This window comes from Heteronotia binoei, chromosome 18 (assembly GCF_032191835.1).
Source record: "Heteronotia binoei isolate CCM8104 ecotype False Entrance Well chromosome 18, APGP_CSIRO_Hbin_v1, whole genome shotgun sequence".
NCBI classification, from domain to species: Eukaryota; Metazoa; Chordata; class Lepidosauria; order Squamata; family Gekkonidae; genus Heteronotia; species Heteronotia binoei.
Window position 1 is genome coordinate 30,851,476 of NC_083240.1, and position 24,342 is coordinate 30,875,817.

The 24,342-nt window shown below is 46.0% G+C and overlaps 1 protein-coding gene across 5 annotated transcripts in view; it reads left to right on the top strand.

Annotated features, from left to right (window-relative positions):
- GTF2IRD1 (GTF2I repeat domain containing 1) overlaps nt 1–23,996 on the top strand; it is a 138,860-nt gene extending 114,864 nt beyond the window's left edge. For 2 of the 5 annotated variants that reach the window (XM_060258898.1, XM_060258903.1), the window contains 10 exons: nt 217–300; nt 1,059–1,242; nt 3,040–3,068; nt 4,934–4,954; nt 9,415–9,462; nt 16,989–17,066; nt 19,022–19,214; nt 20,717–20,754; nt 23,252–23,388; nt 23,731–23,996. In XM_060258898.1, the coding sequence (XP_060114881.1) occupies nt 217–300; nt 1,059–1,242; nt 3,040–3,068; nt 4,934–4,954; nt 9,415–9,462; nt 16,989–17,066; nt 19,022–19,214; nt 20,717–20,754; nt 23,252–23,388; nt 23,731–23,799 (881 nt within the window). In that variant the 3' untranslated portion in view covers nt 23,800–23,996. The remainder of the gene's footprint in view (nt 1–216; nt 301–1,058; nt 1,243–3,039; nt 3,069–4,933; nt 4,955–9,414; nt 9,463–16,988; nt 17,067–19,021; nt 19,215–20,716; nt 20,755–23,251; nt 23,389–23,730) is intronic. The other 3 variants (XM_060258900.1, XM_060258899.1, XM_060258901.1) reach the window with 3 other exon arrangements.
- The last annotated feature ends 346 nt before the right edge of the window (nt 23,997–24,342 follow it).

The window sequence follows — 24,342 nt, forward strand, 5'->3', positions numbered from 1 at the left end:
ACAGCATGCTGATGTAAAGATTCTTCTATATTATTTATGCATTAAGAAATTAAAAATGTTTAGGAAGAGTAAAAGAGCATGGGATAACCAAGCACTGGTTTTCTTTCCGTCTGGCCAAAGCGGGCTGCTTAAAAATGGTGGAGTGTTTTTTTTTTTTCCCCTGCAAATGTTAACACCCAGTGTTCTACGTTGGTTTCTGTTTCTCTGTCTGTACAGAAAACTACGACACTCGGCTTTCCCGGATCGATATTGCAAACACGCTAAGGGAACAAGTGCAGGATCTATTCAACAAGAAATACGGTGAGCAAGAAAACAAGGGGGTAATCAGAGGGAATTGTCTATAGGGTACCTTGTTTTATCTTTACAACAGCCCTGTGAGGTGGGTTAGCCTATGAGTTGGAAATCAGCTTTTTAAAGAGATGAAAGATTGTTTTGCGTAGCTTCCTGCTGTGGTGAGGTCTCTTTAAAAGAATAGACAAAGATTTTCTTGCTTGCAATATTCTATTAATGATAAGGTTACTTCTTTTACATAGACATATTTTTATACTAAATGGAGAGCCAGTTTGGTTGTAGTGGTTAAGTGTGCGGACTCTTTATCTGGGAGAACCGGGTTTGATTCCCCACTCCTCCACTTGTAGCTGCTGGAATGGCCTTGGGTCAGCCATAGCTTTCACGGTAGCTGTCCTTGAAAGGGCAGCTGCTGTGACAGCCCTCTCAGCTCCACCCACCTCACAGGGTGTCTGTTGTGGGGGGAGAAGATACAGGAGATTGTAAGCCACTCTGAATCTCTGATTCAGAGAGAAGGGAGGGGTATAAATCTGCAGTCTTCTTCTTTTTCTATCCTGAAAAACCTAGGTATGGTCTTAATTATTTAATAATCTCAAATGTAAGAGCATATAGTAATACATCAGCATTACATAATTTAAGATGAATTCTCTCTTTTAAGAACTTTTTGATATCTGTTGCAGGGAAGAGGACACCAAATGTGACGAATCTTGGATCCGATCCAAGGCCTCTTGCATGTTTCTTTTTAATTCCTTTGCTTTCCTTCCTACCAGGTGAGGCCTTGGGCATCAAGTACCCCGTCCAAGTGCCCTACAAACGGATCAAAAGCAACCCGGGCTCGGTGATCATCGAAGGACTGCCCCCGGGAATCCCGTTCCGGAAACCGTGCACCTTCGGCTCCCAGAACCTGGAGAGGATATTAGCTGTAGCAGACAAAATCAAGTTCACGGTAACAAGGTATTTTGCCAGGTTGTGGATGTGGGAGGGCTGTGCTGTTCTGTTCCATAATCTGTATTTTTTAGACCACCTGGCTGAAATACATAGCCTTTATTCTAAGAGGATTTGCATGCCTTCTCACTATGTATGGAGGACCATTGTGCAATTCGGGACAGTGAACATATTCCGCAGGGCCTGTAAGGCAGAGGTGTTTTGCTAGGCTTTTGGATGATGGTAGCAACCAGGGCTTTTTTTGAGCAGGAACGCGCAGGAACACAGTTCTGGCTAGCTTGGCACCGGGGGTGTGGCCTAATATGCAAATGATCTGTGTGTGAAACAATGATGAGGTCAGGGGTGTGGCCTAATATGCAAATGAGTCTCTGCTGGGCTTTTTCTACAAAAGAACCCCTGACAGCAGTAGTTTCTGTTCTGGCTGGCACCCTCTCCCCTGCTCCAGGCTGCTCTGTTCCTTTCCCCTGCTCCCTACGAGGTGGCTGCAGTCCGGTATAGGAAACGGTGAAATTTGCCCTCTGACTCTTTAAGACTTGCTGTATTAATACTGCTTATGCATTTTATTTTATGTTTTTATTAATGGTGTACCTCGCCCAGAGCCCTGCAGTAGCAAGGATTGGGCGATCCGTAAATTTAATTGAATAAATATGAAATATTTATTCAGAATTTATAAATATGGAACTGCCTTATATCAAGTCAGATTGCTGGTGTGTCTAGTTCCTTCATCTTGTTGCCATTGCTGCTATTGCTTGTTCATTTTAAGCTTTTCTTAGTTTTTATGTTTAATGCTTGTATGGTTGTTAACCGATATATTGTTACCTGGCCTGAGCTCACTTGAAGAAGACGACAACATTGGATTTATATCCCGCCCTCCACTCCGAATTTCAGAGTCTCAGAATGGCTCACAATCTCCTTTATCTTCCTCCCCCACAACACACACCCTGTGAGGTGGGCGGGACTGAGAAGGCTCTCACAGCAGCAGACCTTTCAAGAACAACCTCTGCCAGAGCTATGGCTGACCCAAGGCCATTCCAGCTTTTTGAGGGATATGGCGGGATATAAATCAAATAAATAAAGATGGTGGTGGTGGTAGTGGTGGTGATGATGATGATAGCAGCTCACGAAAGCCTAGCTGACTGGCAGTAGCTTACCAGGGTCTTGGGCAGGGCAGCATCTTTCAGTACACCTCTTACCTGAACATCCTTAACTGGAGCTGCCAGGGGTTGAGTCCAAATGTTCTGCACATACCAAGCTGGTCATTTGCCACTGTAGACCTTCATAACCTATATAGCTGCTGACCATTGGTTCATCTCACCAAGTACCAGTTGCAATGTTTCTCCAAGGCCTTGGGGAGAGAAAGGCTTTTCCCAACAATTGATTCCTAAGATACTTATAGCTGCATATTCAGGGTTGCCAGCTATGAGTAGGGAAATACCTGGAGATTTTGGGGGTGGAGCCTGAGGAGGGTGGGGTTTGGGGAGGGACCTCAGTGGCATATAATGCCATAGAGTCCATCTTCCAAAGCAGCCATTTTCTCCAGGTGAACTAATTTATGTCCCCTGGAGATCGGTTGTAATTCTAGGATATTTCCAGTGGCAACTTTATGCTCCTGAGATGTTATGCACAAAACTAATTTTTTTGCTTTGGCTTAGTGCAGCAAGTAACCAGGCAAGTGACGCATACCTGCAGCAATTGATGCATCCATTTGTGTTATTTATAGTCTGCCTTTTGCACTCAGCGATAGATTGAAACCTGTCTGTGGTTATCTTGGTTTCCTGATTGACATTGTGTTGTTCTGTTTTCCAGACCTTTCCAAGGCCTCATCCCTAAACCTGGTAAGTATGGAATCTTTTAAATAACTCATGTGTGATATACTTTGCCATTCCTGAAATGTTAAGGCCTCAACAATCCAGCTGTGCTTCCCATTTGGGAGAGTCTAGCCTGCTTTCAGTTAACCAGATGACAGCCATCTACTTCTTGTCATCAGTGAGAACCATCATATCTTGTGACATAAAAGGACACTGGATTTCATGGAGGAGACTTTCACCCCAACCAACCCCCAATCTAAATTTCATACCTTTGCCAGGGCTATTTTTTGAGCAGAAGCAGTTTTGGCTGGCTTGGTGTTAGGGGGTAAGGCCTAATATGCAAATGAGTCCCTGCTGGGCTTTTTCTACAAAAAAAGCTCTATGTGGAACAATAGTGACACCAGGGGGTGTGGCCTAATATTAGGGCTCTTTTTCTAGCAGGAGCTCCTCTGCATATTAGGCCATGCCCCCCTGATGTAGCCAATCCTCCAAGAGCTAAGAGGGCTCTTAGTACAAAGCCTACTGCAAGCTCCAGGAGGATTGGCTACATCAGGGGGGCATGGCCTAATATGCAGAGGAGCTCCTGCTAGAAAAAGAGCCCTGCCTAATATGCAAATGATTCCCTGCAGGGCTTTTTCTACAGAAAAGTCCTGTATGAAACAATGGTGATGTCAGGGTGTGTGGCCCAATATACAAACAAGTCCCTGCTGGGTTTTTTCTACAAAAAAAAGCCCTGTACCTTTCAAACACATTTTTTCAACCAAACAATAGTCTGCCAGAAGCTCTTGCAAATAACAATTGAATGTCAGTATGGATGTTCCTTGGGGAGAACTTGGCAACGTTGTGATCCAGGAGTACCTCCATTTTACAGATGACTGGGAGTCAAGATTGACACTCCTTCTAATAATGTTTTGTCTGGATGCCAAGAACTCTGTCCAGCATAAGTAGAAAGAAAACACATGAAGTCTGTCCAGATTTGGGGACGGGGAGGAGAGGAGGCCAAATAAATTGTGCATCAGTCTCTTCTGCCTTTCGGATTCAAATCTGTGTTTGAAAACAGAGTTTCTGAAAGCAGCAGAAAGCTACATCGAGCTGAATTGGGATGGGCCTGTAGTTCAAGGGGAGAGCTTCTGTTTTTGCAGGCAAAGTCCAAGGTTCAGTCCCCAGAATCGCCAGTTAACAGGGTCCAGTGACCCTTTGTGAACAACCTCCACATCTCCCATTAAAAGGATTAGGTAGCAGGAGACATGAAAGACCTCAGCCTGACACCCTGGATATCACTGCCAGTCAGAGTAGGCAATAACGACCTTGATTTACCAATGGTCTAATGTGGAATAAGGAAGCTTCCTTTGTTCATTTTTAAGGGGCTGTGGTTCAGTGGTAGAGTTTGATCCCCATCATCTCCAATATAAAGGATTTCAGAAGGTATTGGGAAAGATCTTTCTTTGCCAGAGAGCCAGTCAGGCTAGATGATGCTGAGCTAGATGGATACATGGTTTGACTCGATTAAAGATGGGCTCACCTGTAGGTCCTGTTTTCCCCACCTGAGCTGGGTACCACTCTGCAGGCAGATGAAACTTCCTCACTGTCTGCATAGCTTGTTCCATGACTCTATAAGAGAAGCGAGCAGCTGCTGTGTGCCAAGAAAACTCTGACTGTGCAGGGGGGGGAGTATTGGCTTCAGAGCCAATGGCTCACAGTGGGGCATGTGTCAACTAACATACGAGTGCAGAAATGCGTTATGCAGCCTTATGCCCCTGTTGCAGGGCATCCTGTCGGTGTGAGCACTTTCAGACTGGATTGCTAACAGCCATTGTGGGTGGTTCTTCATTTTTTTTTGCCTGATTTTTGTTTTCTTTTTCTCCCCCCACCCCGTTGATTTGCAACCGCAGCATCCTCCCAGGTATCGGAAGGTAATCATTTGGTTCCCAACTGCCTCTTCATTTCTGTATATTTCTTTCCCCTCCCAATCCATGTGTGTTGTGGTGAATTCTCCTGTTTCCCAGAGCTGTTTGTTGGTCTGTATTGCTCAGAATAGCCACCTTTCAGAGTTAGGTGCAGGGCCTTTTTTGTAGGAAAAACCCAGCAGAAGCTCATTTGCATATTAGGCCACATCCCCTGATGCCAAGCCAGCCGGAACTGCATTCCTGTGCGTTCCTGCTTAAAAAAAAAAAAAAAAAAGCCCTGGTTAGGTGTATTATTACTATCCTGGCAGTGTTCAGTTGATCAAATAGATTAGAAGTGTGTGGCTTTCTGAAACAGGGAAGCATCCGCCTTCTTCTTTTTTTAAATTACCAAAGAAATTTTGAGGTGGATTCTGCTGTGCATCATCGGAAAGTGTAGAGTAGGGTTTCAAATTGAAGGTGGCTCCAGACATATTTTGATTCTGCAGCTGGCTTACTGCGCTTCTTTCTAATCTGCCTGTTTTCATTGTCGGTCCTATAACATTTTGGATTACTTTGTGTCATCTTTACATTTGTTTTGAATTAAATTGTTGGCCACCTTGGGGATCGATAGGTTGAAAGTATTAGAAAGGGATACGTGAAGACAGTGTGCAGTTTTGTCCTTTGGTGTTATAGTAAAGCCGGTGCTTGGCCTTTCAACAATTTAAAAGTTTAACTTAAACGCTCTTTTAAAAAGAAGTTTGCAAGATGGTATGAGCACAGGGACTGGGGAGAGGTGTATTGCTTTTCAGAGACACTAGACAATGACCGATTTCTCACTAGCCATACGCCATTCTCACTCCCCTCTGCGGGGGTGCTGCTGGACCAGCGAGTTGCCCCACCTCTTTTCAAGTTCCTTCTGCAGCAGGCAGGATCCTCTGAAAACCGGTTTCTTTCTGCCGCGGAGGGAACTTGAAAAGGGGCGGGGCAACTCGCCGGCTCCGGGCAGCTTGTGCAAAATCCAACAGCAGCCCCACAGTGAAAAGGAGCAAGGAGACCGGAACAAGGTGAGTGGGGAATCGATCAATATGTCCCCTTTTCATTTACTTGATTGTGTTCCACTCAGCCTTTAAATATAGTAGCTGACCTGCTTATCGGCAGGGCATGATGGGGGCGGATTTTATATCGCTTGAGTGGCTTAGAAAATGATGTTTCCCTATGCGGAAAATTCTGCCTAATGGGAGGCTGTCTTAAGCTTGTGAAATTTTGAAAAAAAAAAAGACCGGTCAACAGGAAATGTGCTTGCCAGCTGGAAGGAGAATATGTGAACAAAGGAAGAAATATGTGCTGCTGTCCTTCATCTGCATAATTTTGGAGCATTCATCTTGTTTCTTACTTTAAAAGAAGTACACCAAAGATTCTTATTAAAGTTTCTCAGCAGCATTGTACACAAGATGACTGCAGTCACTTGCTTTGCTTGAGAAAGCGTATCGAGCAGGCAGACTTAGCCCTGACCTGGATAGCCCAGGCAAGCCCAGTCTTGTCAGATCTCAGAAGCTAAGCAGGGCCGACCCTGGCAAGTACTTGGATGGGAGACCTTCTTGGAATACAAGGAATGGGAGGCAGAGGTAGGCTGTATCAAGCCTCTTCTGTGAACACCCTCCATGCCCTAGTAGGGGTTGCCAGAAGTCACCATGACTTACAGGCAAGCACATGAGTACACACATACGTGCGTACACACAAAAAAAAATATTTTAAAAGACAGGCTAAAAGGGGCCTAGAAATGCAAGGCGGGGGGAGGCAAAATAACCTAAAAGGCACCAAAATACAGAAGTGTATTTATAAAGAAACACAGAAGCTGATACATCAGGTTAACTTCAAGGATTCTGTGAGAAAAAAGCACCCAGATTCTGAGTGGTAACTCACAGAGCAGTAGTAGCAAAAGATGAGAGAATCTCCAAACATCTGCTGCCGCTGCTGCTGCTAGGAGAAGCTCAATATTTTGGGCAAATGAAATCAGAGAGAAGACATCCATGGAACATAATCAGGTTTCTTTATTTTTAATGTTACAATAGGCTGTTGCTTCTGTTCTTGATGTTTTTACTGTACTTATTTTCTTTTCCTTTTGGCACTTGGAACCTTTGGGAGGAAAAGGGCTTGAAATCCCGTAAATGCATGAAATGAAACGACAGAGTCGGTTCTGCTTCAGTGGGGCTGTGGCACAGTCCTGCGGTAGAGTTCATGGTCACCTGCGTGTTGACACTGTTCAATATTTAAGACCTGCAGGTAGAATATTGGCAGAGAGCTGGTGGAGGCAGGAAGCAGGAACAGGGAGTCCACACATCCCGCAGATTAACAGCTTTTGTGGAGAACAAATTTTGAGTCCAGTGGCACCTTTTAAGACCAAGAAAAGTTTATTCAAAGTATGAGCTTTCGTGAGCAGGCACACTTTCTCAGATAACCTGTGTGCCTGCACAAAAGCCCATATGTTGAATAAACTCAAGATTTGTTCCACTGCTTCAGAACCACATGGCTGCCCACCTGGATCTAGCTTTTGTGGAAGTGTTTGTCAACACTTGAATGTATGATACTACCTTCTTTCTAGTCAGGTCCATCCTTTGGTAGCTGCCAGTAAGCTTGGTTCAGTAGCCAGTTTGGTGCAGTGGTTCAGTGTGTGCACTCTTATCTGGGAGAACCGGGTTTGATTCCCCACTCTGCCACATGCACCTGCTGATGTGACCTTGACTCCGTCGCAATTTCTCGCAGAGCTGTTCCTCTCAAGAGCAGTTTCTATCAGAGCTCTCTCAGCTCCTCCCGCCTGACAGGGTGTCTGTTGTGGTGAGGGGAAGAGAAAGGGGATTGTAAGCTGCTCTGAGACTCCTTCGGGTAGTGAAGGGCAGGGTATAAATCCAGTCTCCTCTACTTCTCTTGGGTTTCAGGAACAGGGATCTCCCATGGGTGAGATTGTTTTAACCAATCAGCCTTCCAGGATAAAGCATATGCTGTAATACGGTGCTATGTGATCCTTTCTAACATTCAAAGCTTACACCCCATATGAACCCACCCAATCACTACAGTCATCTTTGGAGACCTGCTTCAGTTGCCCCCCCCCTCCCCCCCAGTCTGAGGATAGATGGGCGGGCAACCTGAGAAGGATCATGGCACCAAAATTGGAACTCTCTCCCCAGGGAGATTTGTATGTCCTCATCTATCCTTCCCTTCTGCCAGAGGGTGAAGACTTTTTTGTTTTGTCTGTTAGTCCCCAACTGATTCTCATTGATCTGCCCTACCTGTTTGTGTGTGTTTTTATGTTTTATTTTAATTGCTTTCTGTATATATCTATATGAGTTTTTAATTATTTTATTGCCCTACCCTAAGCTGGAGGGGAAAGCAGCGTACACACGTTTCAAATAAAACAAGCGTAAAACACCACATCACACTAAGGGTCTCTCTAGCTCAGTATTGTCTGTTCTGACTGGTGGTGACTCGGGCACAGAAAGGTCCTTCCGACACCGGCACCTGAGATCCTTTCACTGAAGATGCTGTGAGTTGAATCTTTGGGAGTTTCTGCACACAGGGCTGGTGGTCTGCCACCACTGGTTTTAGTAAATGCATGTGTCATAAATGATATGCACTGATATAACTTCCCTGTGACTGGAAGCGACAGTGCATTGCCAGCAGCACTGCAGCATTTGACCCGATTTCTGTGGTAAAACCATAGAGGTTTTTTTGTCAAATGCTAGAGTGTTGCCAGCAACATGCTGATGTCACTTCTGGTCATGCCAGAAGTGACATCAGCACGTCAGGACACTGATGATCCCCTCCCCCCGGTTGTTCTTCCACCACCCAGCTGAGTGGCGACAGAAAAGACCTGTAGGCACATGGTGACCCTATGGGTAAGTGCTATTTTTCTAGACAGATATGTTGCATATGAAAGTCTTTCTAGTCATTGGTCCATTTAGTTCACTGCTGTCTACTCTGAAGGGCAGGGGCTCTCCAGGCTCTCAGGTTAGGGGATAGAACCTGAGAACCTTTCAGCGCAACCCATATCTGACGTGCTTCCCAGTCTCACCCCATCCCAGGCACCATCTGCTCCAGCTGGTACCAGTTCTCCCAGGTCTCTGGCAGAAGTATGGAGCCCTTCCCAGTACATAAAGCTGCCTTACACTAATACATTGGTTCATTCAGCTCACTATGGTCAGTTCTGATTGACTGCAGGATCCAGGTTTCAGGCAGCTGTTCCACCTACAAATGTCTCTGGGCAGAGGCTGCCATGAGACCAGTGTGTGTGCATTGGTATCCCTGCCATACCACTCTTCAGGTCACTGCAAAAGTATTATCCAGCTTAGGATACCAGACTACAGAGGGGCCTGTTCCTCAGGACATTGCGCCCGGATTTCTACTGCATTCATCTCGTGCAGTGAAGTAAACCTCACTCACCGTTTTCTCCCTCTCTCTCTCTCTCTCTTTTCTCTTAACGTGTTCCGTAGCCCCTAGACGGATATCCACCTTGGAAAAAGCTTACGCTGCTTTGCACGGTACGTTGCTCAGTTGCTGCGTTGTAGATGGTAGCAGACAAGGAACGTGTTTCTCAAAAGCAACGTGGTCTCTTCCAAAGAGGGGGGAGGGGGATCCATGAAGAAGGGTATACATTTCGGGGTGGGCAGGGAAAATAACTTCCCATTTGAGCAGTAGCCAGTGATGCCAAGTGCCTGGGGTCTTGGGGATCCCTGGTTCAAAGCTTGGTGCTGTTATGACCGTTAAAAGGTTATGGGCTAGGATCCGAGAGACCCGAGTTCAAATTCCTACTCTGCCACAGAAGCTCACTGGTTGACCTTGACCTAGTCACCCTTTCTCAGCCTAACCTACCCTGCAGGGTTGTTGCAAGGATAAAATGGAGAGGATGAGAATGGCATACACCTCCCTGAACTCCTTGGAGAAAAGGTAGAATAAAAAGGTGGAATAAATAAATCCTCCCCTTTCTGAGACTTAGCTGATGTGTCTATTGTATACCATATTTTTGTAATTTTAGGGCTAGACTACTGTGACATGCACTACATACATGGGGTTGCCCTTAAAAATGTCTAGGAATGTACCGTTAGTTTTTTTTTTTTTAAATAGTTTTTAAAAAAATTATTTTAATATTTTAATAATTATTTCAGAATGTGACAGCCTGATTATTATCAGGGACTAGCTTACAGGCACAGAGTAGTAAAGCTGCAGTACTGCAGTCCTAAGCTCCGCCCACAACCTGAGTTCGATCCTGGCGGAAGCTGGGTTCAGGTAGCCGGCTTGAGGTTGACTCAGCCTTCCATTCCTTCCGAGGTCGGTAAAATGAGTACCCAGCTTGCTGGGAGGAAAGTGTAGATGACTGGGGAAGGCAAAACACCCCGTAAAAAGTCTGCCGTGAAAACGTTATGAAAGCAACGTCACCCCAGAGTCGGAAATGACTGGTGCTTGCGCAGGGGACTACCTTTAGCTTTTTTTTTTTTTTTTTAGCTTACAGGTACACATCACACCTGTTTTCAAACAGCTATGCTGGCTGCTGGTTTGTTTCCTAGTTCAATTAAAGGTGCCTTTCATGAACTAGAGTCAACATATCAATAGGATCGTGCCTCCTCATATGTCACTGGTTATGATCCTCTACTTTCCCCACAGAAAGAATGTCTCATGGTATAGAGCCCGATTGTATCAGATCTCGGGAGCTAAAGCGGGGTTGGTGCTTGGATGAGGGACCACCAGTAAGATTCTGCAGAGGAAGGCAACAGCAAACCTAGGTTGGTTACAATTTGATGGCACATATACTTCCCTTAACTTCTCATCATTCCTCCACTTAAGGTGAAGAAGAAGAATTGCAGATTTATACACCACCCTTCTCTCTGAATCAGAGACTCAGAGTGGCTCACAATCTCCTATATCTTCTCCCATAACAGACACCTTTGAGGTGGGTGGGGCTGAGAGAGCTCTCATAGAAGCTGCCCTTTCAAGGACAACTCCTATGATAGCTATGGCTAACCCAAGGCCATTCCAGCAGCTGCAAGTGGAGGAGTGGGGAATCAAACCCGGTTCTCCCAGATAAGAGTCCGCACACTTAACCACTACACCAAACTGGTGGACTGCTTGGTGTCTATTAGAACCCGTTCCTTCTCTGTGGTGACTCCCACCTTGTGGAATGGGCTTATTAAGGAGGTAACAGCTGTCTTTAGAAGCTTTTAGGATGCATTATAAGGCCGTTCTATTTGCTGCGGCTTTCAATGGGGATTTGAGCAGCAGGCATTTCTTGGGGGGTATTATTTGTTTTTTTAGTTGTATTTTATATGGTTTCAATGTGGAATTGTAAGCCACTTTGAGTTACAAGTGAAAGGTAGGGTGTTAACATTGTCATAAATAGAGTCCCCAGCATTCTGAGATTGGCATGATCTTGGGTAAAGAGGTCACACGACTTTTGCACGCTCTTTGGTCTTTGTCTCGAGGAATAGCTCCTGTTGATTGCTATTTGGCACGATAGCGAAATGGAACGTCTGTGGTCAGAGGCGGTGTACCTTTGAATACAAGTTGCTTGTGGGCAAAGAAAGGTGGAGTGCTGTTGGCTTCATGTAGGATTGCCAACCTCCAGGCAGGGCCTGGAAATCTCCCGCTTTTAGAATTGATCTCCAGATGACAAAGATCGGTTGCCTTGGAGAAAATAGCTACTTTGGAGAGTGGGCTGTATGGCATTGTATGATGCTGAGGTCCTTCCCCTGTGCCCTTCTATCTCCAGGCTCCACCCTCCCCACCCCCCCAAAAAAAATCTCTAGGAATTTCCCAACTCAGACCTGGCAACCCCTCGCTTTATGCCCTGCTGACAGGCTTCCTGGAGGCCTCCAGTTGACTGCTGTGGGGAACAGGATGCTGCAACAGATCAGACTTTGCAAATGGAATTTTGGTTTGAACCAACATGGCTGCTTGTGTCTGGTTTCTGTGGCACAGCTACTTACAGCGTGCCCAAGAAAGTGTAGCTCAGATGCCGATATAGGGTTGCCAGGTCCCCTCAATGATCCGGAGCTGTGGGGAATTTGTTTTTAAAACCCAGAATGCTCTAGAGAGAATCTTCTGGTGAACAATTTGCTCTCAAGGCCTGCTGAGGGTGCCGTCATTGATAGAGTCAAGACTGCCATGAATGCCACACGGGCAAGGTCTTTTTATGAGTTGCCACCTCCCTTCACCCCATTTTAAAGGCAAGTTTGAAAAGGGAAGGGGGAATCCAGGGCTTCCTTGCGGAGCCCATAGTGTGGTATCTGTCTAGAAAAATAGCACTTACCTATAGGGTCGGTTTTATTCCACTCCCAGTTCCTGCCCGATGGAGGTGGCTTTCTGATTTGAGGGACAGATGTTACTGTGGTTGTAGGCTGGGGTTTTTAAAATATTTTGTGAACTGCTTTGTAATTTTTTTTTAAATGTCAATAGAAAAAAGTTGTGGATAAATATCTATAAAACATTCCTCTTCCAATGAAAGCAAATGTATCCTTCTCCCCCCCCCACCACCTATCTATTCTTTAACCCTTTCTTTGTCTGCTACCATCTACACACCCGTACATATCCAACTGAGCATCAATGGTGGGAGGATGTCCCTCTTCATCAGCCCCCCCCCCAGCTCTTTATACCCCTTCACAGCCTGAGAGATGAAGGGTGATCCATAAAGAATAGCAATCCCATGCCACAAGGAAGCCAGTCGCCACGCTTGCCTCTTTGCACTTGAAATCGATGTGGTTGTTTGGCTGAGAATGGAAACAGCACAGTCAAAGGATGCTCCACGCTCAGGCTTCCCTCCCAATATGGGCAACTAGAATGATTCAAGGGTTGGAACACTTTTCCTATGAAGAAAGGTTAAAACGCTTGGGGCTCTTTAGCTTGGAGAAACGTCGATTGCGGGGTGACATGATAGAGGTTTACAAGATTATGCGTGGGATAGAGAAGGTAGAGAAAGAAGTACGTACTTTTCTCCCTTTCTTACAATACAAGAACTCATGGGCATTCAATGAAATTGCTGAGCAGTCTGGTTAGAACTGATAAAAGGAAGTATTTCTTCACCCAAAGAGTGATTAACATGTGGAATTCGCAGCCACGAGCATGGATTGCTTCAAGAGGGGATTGGATCAGCATATGAAGCAGAGATCCATCAGTGGCTATTAGCCACAGCCTATTGTTGGAACTCGCAGTCTGGGGCAGTGATTCTCTGTGTTCTTGGTGCTTGGGGGGGGGGGCACAGTGCGAGGGCTTCTAGCCCCACTGGTGGATCTCCTGATGGCATTTGGGTTTTTGGCCACTGTGTGACACAGTGTGTTAGACTAGATGGGCCATTGGCCTGATCCAACATGGCTTCTCTTATGTTCTTATGGGTAGGAGGAGGAGAAAGATGCTCCAGGGACTTCTCTGTTGTTGTACAGACCTCTGAAACCTTAGAGAACCCGTAAGGAGAGGTCAGATCCACTGATACCAAGGTAGCATAACTGGGGGTGTCCACTTCTCAGTCTCATTGGCATGCCCCCTCCCAGACAGATGGCCATTTTAATGCCAGACAAAATAACCAGATCTTCATTGATAATGGGGATGATAGGTTTTGCTCCAGAATTGCTTGAAGTTGGACTCCATGTAACTTTGATTATTCTGGTTGGGGATGAATAGCTTTGTTTCCATTTTCCAGAGTCCATCATCCTTCCTCATTAATCTGAAATCTCCTTGAGTCCTGTTCACTTTCACAAGTTATTTGAAGAATAAGAGCAGCCTGATCTCACTTGGGCTCTGCATTTGTTCTCATATTCTGGAGGTGAATTGGAAGAGGAGAGGAGCTGTCCGTAACTTAGTCAGACATTTTTCTCCCATTCTGCCAATCCCAGTTTTATCCCATCTTTCCTCTGAAGAGCTTGGAAGGAGATGTGTCATTCTCCCTTGTTTTTATCCTCACAATAATCCTGTGAGGTAGATTTGGCTGAGAATGTCTTGATTAGCCAAGGGTCACCCAGCAACCTTTGGGGAATTTGAACATGGACTCAACTGAGGCTATCATACTTTTGGTCACATTATGAGAAGACGAAACTCACTGGGAAAAGACAGTAATGCTAAGAAGAAGGCAACAGAGAGAGAGGAAGACCCAGGGGTATTTTTTTGTAGCAGGAACTCCTTTGCATATTAGGCTACACCCCCTTGATGTAGCCAGTCCTCCTGGAGTTTACAGTAGGCTCTATAAGAAGAGCTCTGTAAGCTCTTGGAGGATTGGCTACATTAGGGGTGTGTGGCCTAATATGCAAAGGAACCCCTGCTAGAATTCTATCTCTGGACCCTGTACTAAGAGCCCTGTAATCTCTTGGAGGATTGGCTACATCAGGGGTGTGTGGCCTAATATGCAAAGGAGTTCCTGCTACAAAAAAAAAAAGCCTTGGAGAAACTCCAACAAGGGATGGGTTGACTCAGTCAAGGAAGCCATGGCACTTGTTTCACAAGACCCGAGCAAGGCTGTTAATGACAGGATACTTTGGAGGTCATTCACTCATAGGGTCCTCATAAATTGGAAGCAACTTGAAAGCACTTAACATGCACACACAGCCAAGAGTCACCCAACAAGCAGAGTGGGGGATTTGAACCCAGGTCTCCTAGGTCAATCGCTCCAGCCACTCAGTTGTCTTTCCTCTTGCAATAAAGACCATGCTAGTTGTTGCAGGAAACCTGGGATCCCAATCCTGGTTTTTCTCCTGCAAAGCTAATGCAGGGGTAAGAGGGAAGGATTGGTAAATCCGAAGGAGGGACTTAATCCTTCCCCCACCTACAGATTCTTCCTTGAAAGTCGATCTACTTATTTATTTATTAAATGCATGAATTTCCTATCCCTGCTATTGCAGAGCTCTGGGTGATGTACAACGTATAATAAAAACACGTCACATTGTAAAAAACGGAATATACAAAATAGAATTAATACAACAATTCTAAAAGTCAGATGGCAAATTTAAAATTATTTCCCATTCCGGACTGCCGACCTCACAGGTTGTGGGGGGAAAGAATAACTAATTCTGGAAAGTATCGGAGGGTGCCAACCAGTTTGAAAACGATCGCTGCCCTCAGCTAAAATCAATCTAGTAGCAGAGCTTTTTTTTTTCTAGCAGGAGCTCCTTTGCATATTAGGCCACCCCTGATGTAGCCAATCCTCCACTGGCTACATCAGGGGTGGCCTAATATGCAAAGGAGGTAAGCTTCAAGAGGATTGGCTACGTCAGGGGTGTGTGGCCTAATATGCAAAGGAGTTCCTGCTACAAAAAAAGCCCTGTATAGCAGTTTCATTCCACGCCCCCTCCCACAGCTGAACACCAGGACTAGAAATGGACTCCGTTGGTGGTGAATGGCCATCGGCCGGAGTTGGGGGCAAGAAGTTTTCAGAGTATGGTCAGCAGTCACCTGGGGTGGGTGGACGTTCATCACATCACCAACAGATCACTCTATAGCTCAGTGGGACACTTTATGCTGGGGGGGGGGGAGAATTGACTTGATCCCAAGCTAAGCTCCCTGGCATTTTCATTGAAAGCGTCTCTGAAAGCAGGAGCTGGGGAACGCTTTCTTTCCTTGAGAACCTCAGTAAACCCTTGCCAGTCAGAAGCAAGCAATGCTGAGCTGATACGATGCACCAACAGCCTGTCTTCATTATGTAAAGCGGCTTCATCCAGGCATATACTGTACCTGCCCTTCTGTCACTAACGAGTTCCCCATTATTGCCACAAACGGAAGTTGGACTACGTGTTTACCAGGATACCATGAAATCTGGATTAGTTTCAGGGCTGAGGTTCTGTCACTGGGGAAGCATTAGATGTTGTTGTCCAAGAGACACAGTGCTTGTAAGAAATTCCAAAAGTTAGGGCCAGGGCTTTTCTTGTAGCAGGAACTCCTTTGCCTATTAGGCCACACACCCCTGATATAGCCAATCCTCCTGGAGCTTACAGTAGGCCCTGTACTAAGAGCCCTGAAAGCTCTTGGAGGATTGGCTACATCAGGTAGGTGTGGCCTAATATGCAAAGGAGCTCCTACTACAAAAAAAAGCCCTGGGTAGGGCCAAACTAGATGTTATGTATTGACATGAGTTAGGCATGGAGCCATACTGCAGCGGTGAGTTCCCAGAGGCAATTCTGTATGCAAGCACTACCAGGGTCTGATTCAGATCAGGACTGTGCCATGGGGGGGCAGGAAACGAGTGGCTCCCTCTTCACCCTGCCTTGTTTTTGAGAGCCAGAATGGTGCTAAAGGGCATTATCTGCCCTTTCGCAGTGGGGCTCCACATGCACTGAATTGCTTATGTGTTCAGCTCCGCAATGGGGTAAATCAGGGGTGGCCAACGGTAGCTCTCCACATGTTTTTTTGCCTACAACTCCCATCAGCCCCAGCCAGCATGGCTGATGGGAGTCGTAGGCAAAAAAAAATCTGGAGAGCTACCGTTGGCCACCTCTGGGGTAAATGATGCCCTCCCAGGCTGTTTTGTTTTAATTTTTTTATTTACCGTACTTTCGATTTATATCCTGCCCATTCCAATTGGACTCAGGACGGCTAACAAAACAAATCATTTTGGCTCAGAGACACAGCATGGGAGGGAAGGCAGGAGCCCCCCCCCCCCGCCCTTCACCAGGTTCTTGATCTGAATTGGTGCCCTTGCAGCAGTTTTATGTGGGGTTTCCACTGGGGACTCACAGCGGCAATATGTCTGCCATTTCCCCACTGGGAACATGTTGGTTGGCCTTGAGTCCATGCCAATGAAAACAAATAGGAGACCTGGGGAGCATCTGGGGCTTTTTTTTTTGTAGCAGGAACTCCTTTGCGTATTAGGCCACGCACCCCTGATGTAGCCAATCCTCCAAGAGCTTACAGGGCCTACTGTTAGTTCCAGGAGGACTGGCTACATCGGGGGCGTGGCCTAATAAGCAAAGGAGTTCCTGCTACGAAAAAAGCCCTGTCAGGGAAATGCAGCCCTTCCTGAACTATGATGGTGTAATGATATCAGTCAGAAACACCAAGGAAACGGTATTAATTGCACAGTTCTGTTTCTTTGCAGATGAGGACGATGCCAACAGGTTGGGCGAAAAGGTGATTCTCCGGGAGCAAGTGAAGGAGCTGTTCAATGAAAAATACGGTGAGTAGCTGCTCCCCTGGGCCACCTTGGCTGGATTCTCTGTGGATCTGAACGCAGGCTGGATTCTTACTGTCCTCTTCCCTCTCTGCTCCTCACGCTGCTGATGCTCAGGTCGCGGTGGAATTTGACTAGGGAGACCTGGGTTCAAATCCCTGCTCAGCTGTTAGCCGAAATGCCCTCAAAACGAGGTTGGGGAATTAGTTAGGTGGGCACCTGGCTCACTAGGGATCTTTTACCAATGTATACAAGAATACACGTCCAGAAAAGTGATGCTTAAATATTTGGACTCTAATTTAGTAAAACCAATTATAATTTATTAAGAAAAATATAGTCTTCCATACAAGATAAAAATACACATCCAATCACACAAACAGTCCTAGAAATATAGATAGATCGATAGGGGAACATAAAGGGTAGACACACAGGGTAATATTACCTATCGTAGTCTTCAAGGAAGGCTCCAATGGCGACATAAGAGGACAGGGGAAATGGACCCAAAACTGTGGCCAGAATTGGGGATGGATCTAGACAATGGAACTGGGGTACTGCTAGATGCACACATGAGTGGAGTTGGGTCAGAGGTTAAATAGACTACCTTAGGCCCTCAGGGGCTGGGAGGGAGGAGAAAGGGGAGGCTCTGCAATGACCAGGAGGGCTGGACTATTGCAGAGCCAATAGCAAGTCCCTTGGTGGCGCCCAATTGGGTACCTGCTCTTGACCAATGAACTTGCCTGGGTCCTGTGTACCTGAAAGAACTTTCAGATTGAAACAGGCCGTGGGGCAGGCTCCAAAGTGACAAAATAGAAGTGATTACTGAGTGGGGAACACTTAAGATTAGATAGACTTATCTGAAAAGGTGACAATAGAGAATCAAATTTTGACCTAGGTATCCCCCGGATTAGACAAAAGACTTGGCTCTGGCAGGAGATGATCTTCCTCTTTTTCTATCTTCTTCCTGGCACCAGTCTTTGTCCTGGGTTTCGTTAGACAAAGGCTTGAGTGGTCTGGCAGGATCCATGCCTGGATAAGCTTGATTGCCTTATGCAAAAGTTGAAGCAGCGGTTGGATATGAAGTCAGGAAAACAAGATGGATTCTGGTGGTGTTAGCCTTTGGTTCATGGAAACAGGCTGGAAACTGTTTGCTTGTACAGTTCATGGTGGCATGGCTTCCTTTACTGCAGCAGCCAAGACTGGGCACACAAGGAGTAGCTGGAGCACGTCTGTAGTTCTGGCTAACACCAATCCAGGGATGTAGAATGCAGCTGCAAAGCTGAGGCTTATAGTATCCACATAAGCCTTAGAAACTGTAAGCAAAGTCCACTTCTTAGAGCAGATGTGTGAGCGTCAAAACTCCAGGCACCCTGGCAACCATACTGGTGATCACGATGTCCATATGTATGAAAAGTAGGGGGCTTTCCTTACACAGCCTCCATGCTTATTGCAGACTTCAAGCCGATCACCCTGTTTCTATCGGTGAACCTTACCTACAAGGTTGATGCAAGGGGGAGAGGAACCCCATCTGCTACCTCTGGGTCCTCAGCGGGAATGGAGAGCTGAAAAATTCACTAACCACTGTTTTATCTGAAGTATTACGTCAGTGTAATAACCTGTAATAAGATTGTTGCTCGGTTATTTTATGATATCAGAATGTAGAATCCTGTTTATTAATAAACTACTAGTCCCCCCCCCCCCAAAAAAAATCACTAACCAATTAAATGCATGCATCCGTTCAATATAGTTGTGTTGCATCACAACAGTGACTGGAAGAGAAGCAATGCGGAGGCGAGAGAACAGGGCAACGTGATGGCTTTTACTGAGAATCCGATACATAGACGAGGAGAATTTCAGCACATGTTTTTGAGAGCCTCTGTATTCAACAATTGTGGAGCTTTCTAGCTGGAATGATGCTTTATCCTTCCATAACCCTTTTTACCTTGATTTTGCTCTTGTTCCAGGAGAGGCTTTGGGTCTGAACCGGCCAGTCCTGGTGCCATATAAACTGATCAGGGACAGTCCCGACGCCATAGAAGTGACTGGCCTGCCAGACGACATCCCTTTTCGAAACCCCAACACCTATGACATCCACCGGTTGGAGAAAATCCTCAAAGCACGAGACCGAATCCGGTTGGCCATCGTCAACCAGCTCCAGTAAGTCTGGTGTTCAGTCTGTGCAGCAACAGTGTCCTCTGCTGGCAGGAAGTCAGAACAGCCTTTTTCTTTTTGCAGAAAAACGTGCAAATTGAGAACAAAATCTATGCAATGCCTTTTATTGGGCTTACCAGATTAGCACAAAACACTGTACAAGCTCTCCTGCCCACCAGGACCCTTTGTCAGGCTTGGCATTACAAGGTTTGAAAAGATGTAAGGGTGGAGAGCAGAGGCTAGGGGTTCCCAATCGTTTTGGGTATGGTGACCCTCGAGTCCAAGTTTACATTGCATGATGACCCATCCAGGGCCAGCTCAAGGTTTTTGGGTGCCCTAGGCAAACTATGAACTTGGCACCCATCTATTCCACCATTCCATGTTCTCTAGTACCCAACCTGATGTTTTTGAGAAACCAATAAACAACTACTGTGAAGTTTCTAGTTGCCGGATGGCTTTTCCCCTCCTCATTACTATCACAGTGATGGAGAGGGAGATGAGAATGCAAGAAGCTGGCGAGAAGGAAGGAAAGAGAAGGATGCAGAGGGCAAGACCAGCCACTCAGGAGATCTGGCCCATGACCCATTTACAGAGGCTTCATGGTCCACGTTTGGATCCTGACCCACAGGTTGGGAAACACTCTCTTGGGCCATGCTGCAAAGGACCGATCATTCCAGCTTCCTCAGTGAGATGCTGGCTAGCGACAAACTTAACTTTATTGCTGTGGTGTAGAGTTACAGCATAGTTTCTGGGAGGCTTGTCAACTTTCCTAGTTATTTTAATTTTTTATATTCAGCAACCTGAGACTAGTGATAGTCTCATATCGCTAGACTCATGCCGCTTGCAAAAAAACCCAAAATTTAAAACAAGGGGAAAAGTAATCAATGCAGCTTGTATAGCAATGAAGGGGGGAGGATGGGGTGGAAGGTTCAGAGTGGGTGGAATGACCTTGATATGGGCAGGGGAGTGACCCTTGAGGGATGAGAAAGGGTTGGGGGGAATCCGAGGGAATCTGTATGCTTTTGACTTAACCTTTGGCTTGGATGCAAAACAGTGGAAAAATCGGCACAAAAGCACCCTCAGAAAACCTGAGAAGCAGGGACTGGAAAGTGAATTGAGCGTTGAAAGGAAGAAAATAAATGCAGAATGAAAAAGAAAACTTGACAATCATGCACGGTGAAAGACAGGGGAAACACCCATGCATAATAGCCCCATGGCTGGACCCAATTCAAGCTGCGACTCTTCCCTTCTCTGGAACATCTTGAAATGAAATGCACTACTTGTGTTCTTTTTATTCCCAGGAGCCAATTTTTGGGGGCTGAAAGGCAAGATGTAAATATAATAAATACTTTCATTATCATAGAATTTTTCCCCAATCTGGGATGTGAAGTGGTCTTCACTCATACATACTGTGCATCAAGACAAGGCAACTTCATGAATTCAGGGGAGAGGCTCTGGATGTCCACTAAATCTAAATGACGTGTTTTTATTTGTATTTTGCAACCCAGGTCGTTTGCAGACGTGGGCCCAGAGGCCAAACAGCCAGGTAGGTTGAAAAATGGTGGGCTTGAGCCCCAAAGCATCAGTCTGGAGATAATCTCTTTATGTCAATCTTAACCCTATTTATGAATCTGGTACTTTTTTTAATCCATCCCCAGGCAGCTCAAAATGGCATAGATGGATATCCCCTTCCCTCTTTTTTATTCTGAGCACACCCCTCTGAAGACCCCTCCCTGTAACCTTTCCCGTAAGAAGAATTCCCAGTATGATCCCCCCCACCCCTCTTTTAACATGTTGGCAGAAAGGAGCTATAACTCACAAATCTCATATTGAAATGCATGTCATTCGTCTTTAAGCTGCACCAGACTTTTGTTGCTCCAACAGATCCACCTTGGTGAGAGAGACACTCCCAGTTACTAGAGCTGCCAGTCCCCAGGTGTGGGCATGGTCCCTGCTGGATCAGACCATTTGGCTACTTTCACACATCCTGAATAATGCACTTTTAATCCACTTTCAATACACCTTAATGATCGTTAGCCAGCAGATTTTGCCACTTCATGCAGTAAAATCCAGCTGCAGAGCACACTGAAAGCGGATTGAAAGTGGATTATTTGGCACATGTGAAAGCACGAGTGTCTAGAATCCTGTTTGCCACAATGGCCAGCAGATACCTTCAAAAGACAACTTACGCTGGCTGTCCAGCTACTCTTGAGCCACGCAGACTGGTTCAGGTCAGTGTTGGTATGAATAAATAAAACCCAGGCCCTTTCAGATGAGGCCTTGATAAAAGGCCTTGTTATTGAGATGGCTAGCTTGTCTCTGGACTGCACAAACAAGTAGATATACAGTACACTGGGGAAGGGGGAAGGTGGCCAGGTTGCAGACTTTTGCATCTACAGTACAAATTGGACAGGGTGGTTCAATGCACTTTAATGAATGTTAGTCAGCGGATTTTGCCACTTCATGCAGTAAAATCCAGCTGCAAAGCACACTGAAAGCAGATTGAAAGTGGATTATTTGGCACGTGTGAAAGCACAAGTGTCTAGCATCCTGTTTGCAGCAATGGCCAACCAGATACCTTCAAAAGACAACCTGGAGGCCAAATCCTCCCCATGTTGCCCCCCACCACAGCAACTGGTATTTAAAGCCATACTATTTCTGAATATGGAGGTTCCATTCAGCCATCATGGCTAATAGCCTCCATGAATGTATCTAATCCCTCTTTATAAGCCATAGAAAGTGGGTGGCCATAAGATTCTTCTTGACTGCTGGAAAAGCAAAGCAAAGTTTGAAAAATCAGTTTTGCGTTTCTCAGGTCCATTTATGGAGCGAAAGAGCCATGTTGAACAGTACAAACCCTCAGTTTTAAAATGGCTCTCTGGCTGTTGTCCTGATCAGCAGCTTTGATAAGGTCCCTGGCTTGATGCAAAGCCTGAAACAGCATACTTGTCTGCCCTGGAAGGAAGCCCTTTTGAAAAGGAGACTTGCCTGGAAGCAAGCTGAACAACTTTGGGATCATTACTTCCCAAGGGAACTTGCTAGACGCCATTGAACTCAGTCAGACTTACAAGGGCGCTTTCACACAGGCTAAATAATGCTGTTTCAATCCCCTTCAGCGACCACTTGCAAGTGGATTTTGCCATCTCACACAGTAAAATCCAGTTGCAAAGTGCACTGAAAGAGGATTAAAAGTCAACATCTGCGGGTTTGGGCAACAAGAGGAATTCTCTAATCTGAAATAGAAATTAAGTGGAGGCCGAGAGCGAAGCAATTCAGTCTTTGCTAAGCAGCTACCAGACAACAGGCGGGAAGGTCAAATCTGGAGGCGGGAAGGAGCGGATGGAAAGCTGAGGTTTAAACTGAAGAAGCAGCTGATGGGAAGGTGTCCTTCAACTGCCTCCACCATGCATGTGCTTTTGCCACATCCAAGGTTCTAGATGTGTGTTTGCAGGGCTCTTTTTCTAGTAGGAACTCCTTTGCATATTAGTCCACACCCTCCTGATGTGGCCAATCCTCCAAGAGCTTAGAGGGCTCTTAATACAGGGCCTACAGTAAGCTCCAGGATGATTGGGTACATCAGGGGGCGTGGCCTAATATGCAGAAGAGTTCCTGCTAAAAAAAAGAGCCCTGTGTGTTTGTCACACTAGAGCAGGAGTCTGCAACATAGTGCCCATGGACACCGTGGCCCCTGCTGACACCTTTCCTGGTGCCCAACAAGGCTTCTGATTGGCCAGTGGAGATTTGATTGGCTGGGCAGATGTTTTAAAACATTGCTTTGGCAGCAGCCGCCACCACAGCACAAATGTGACTGACGGTAAGCTGCAACGGCCATTTTATGGCTGGTTCTGCCTCCTGCCGCAGCTGTTTCGTGGGCAGCCACTTTGAGGCTGCACCCACCATGCTGTCTCAGAATTCCAAAGATGCCCACAGGCTCAAAAGGGTTGGGGAACCCCTGCACTAGAAGGCGGCACCTTTGGAAAGAAAGCCGCATGGGAGGAAGGTCGCGCAAGTCAAAACACGTTTCTTCCTTTGGATTCTCTTAGAAACCGACGGCAGCGTTCCCAAACGGAAGCGGAAGCGGATCTCAGAAGGGAATTCTGTATCTTCCTCTTCTTCGTCCTCGTCCTCTTCCTCTTCCAACCTAGAGTCCACGTCATCAGCCAATCAGATCTCGCTTGTGGTAAGTATGTCAACAACTATCGTAGTTCTCCCTGAGTTAGTCCACCTCTGTCTGGGTTGTACCACTTTAGATGGCATGGGGAAGCAGTTTCTTTATTTGCATGGGGAGGGAATACACTATTTGCATGAAGAAGATCCCCTGTTTAAGTGGCATCTCTGGTTAAAGGGTCTCAGGTAGGAGATACTAGGCTCACCGTCTGATACTTCAGAGAGCCACAGAATAAACAACACTGGACGAAGACTACGACTGGGGCAGAAGGCAGCTGAGAGACTCGTGGAGTCTCAGCTGATGAGCCAGCTGTCTATCAAGCACCATTGTGTTTTCCTACTTCATCTTTTCCAGCAATGGCCCATGTACATGTTGGACTATGGCGGGCTCAACGTTCAAATCCCAGGACCCATCAACTATTGAGATCTCAGCTGCTGAACCGGAGCCTCAGAAAAAATGAATCACAGACAATGACAACCTGTAATTTTTTTTTATGTACAAAATGTATATTCCAATATGTATCGATGCCTTTTAGTTTTTCCAATGATTTTTACACTATATTCCCGCCTCCAGGGCCTTTTTGAATAAAAAAAAATAAGGAGGTGTTGCCTTGCTATGAACAATGCTTCCAGTTATTGTGGAATAAGATCCCATTCTTTCTGGGCGGGAGAAGAGAGAGTCCAAGATGATTTTAAGGGGTTGGAGAGCCAGTTTGGTGTAGTGGTTAAGAGCGTGGAGTCTTATCTGAGAGAACCAGGTTTGATTCCCCACTCCTCCATTTTCAGCTGCTGGAATGGCCTTGGGTTAGCCATAGCTCTCGCAGAGCTGTCCTTGAAGGGGCAGCTTCTGGGAGAGCTCTCTCAGCCCCACCCATCTCACAGGGTGTCTGTTGTGGAGGAGGAAGATTGTGAGCTGCTCTGAGATTTGGAGTGGAGGGCGGGATATAAATCCAATATAATCATCTTC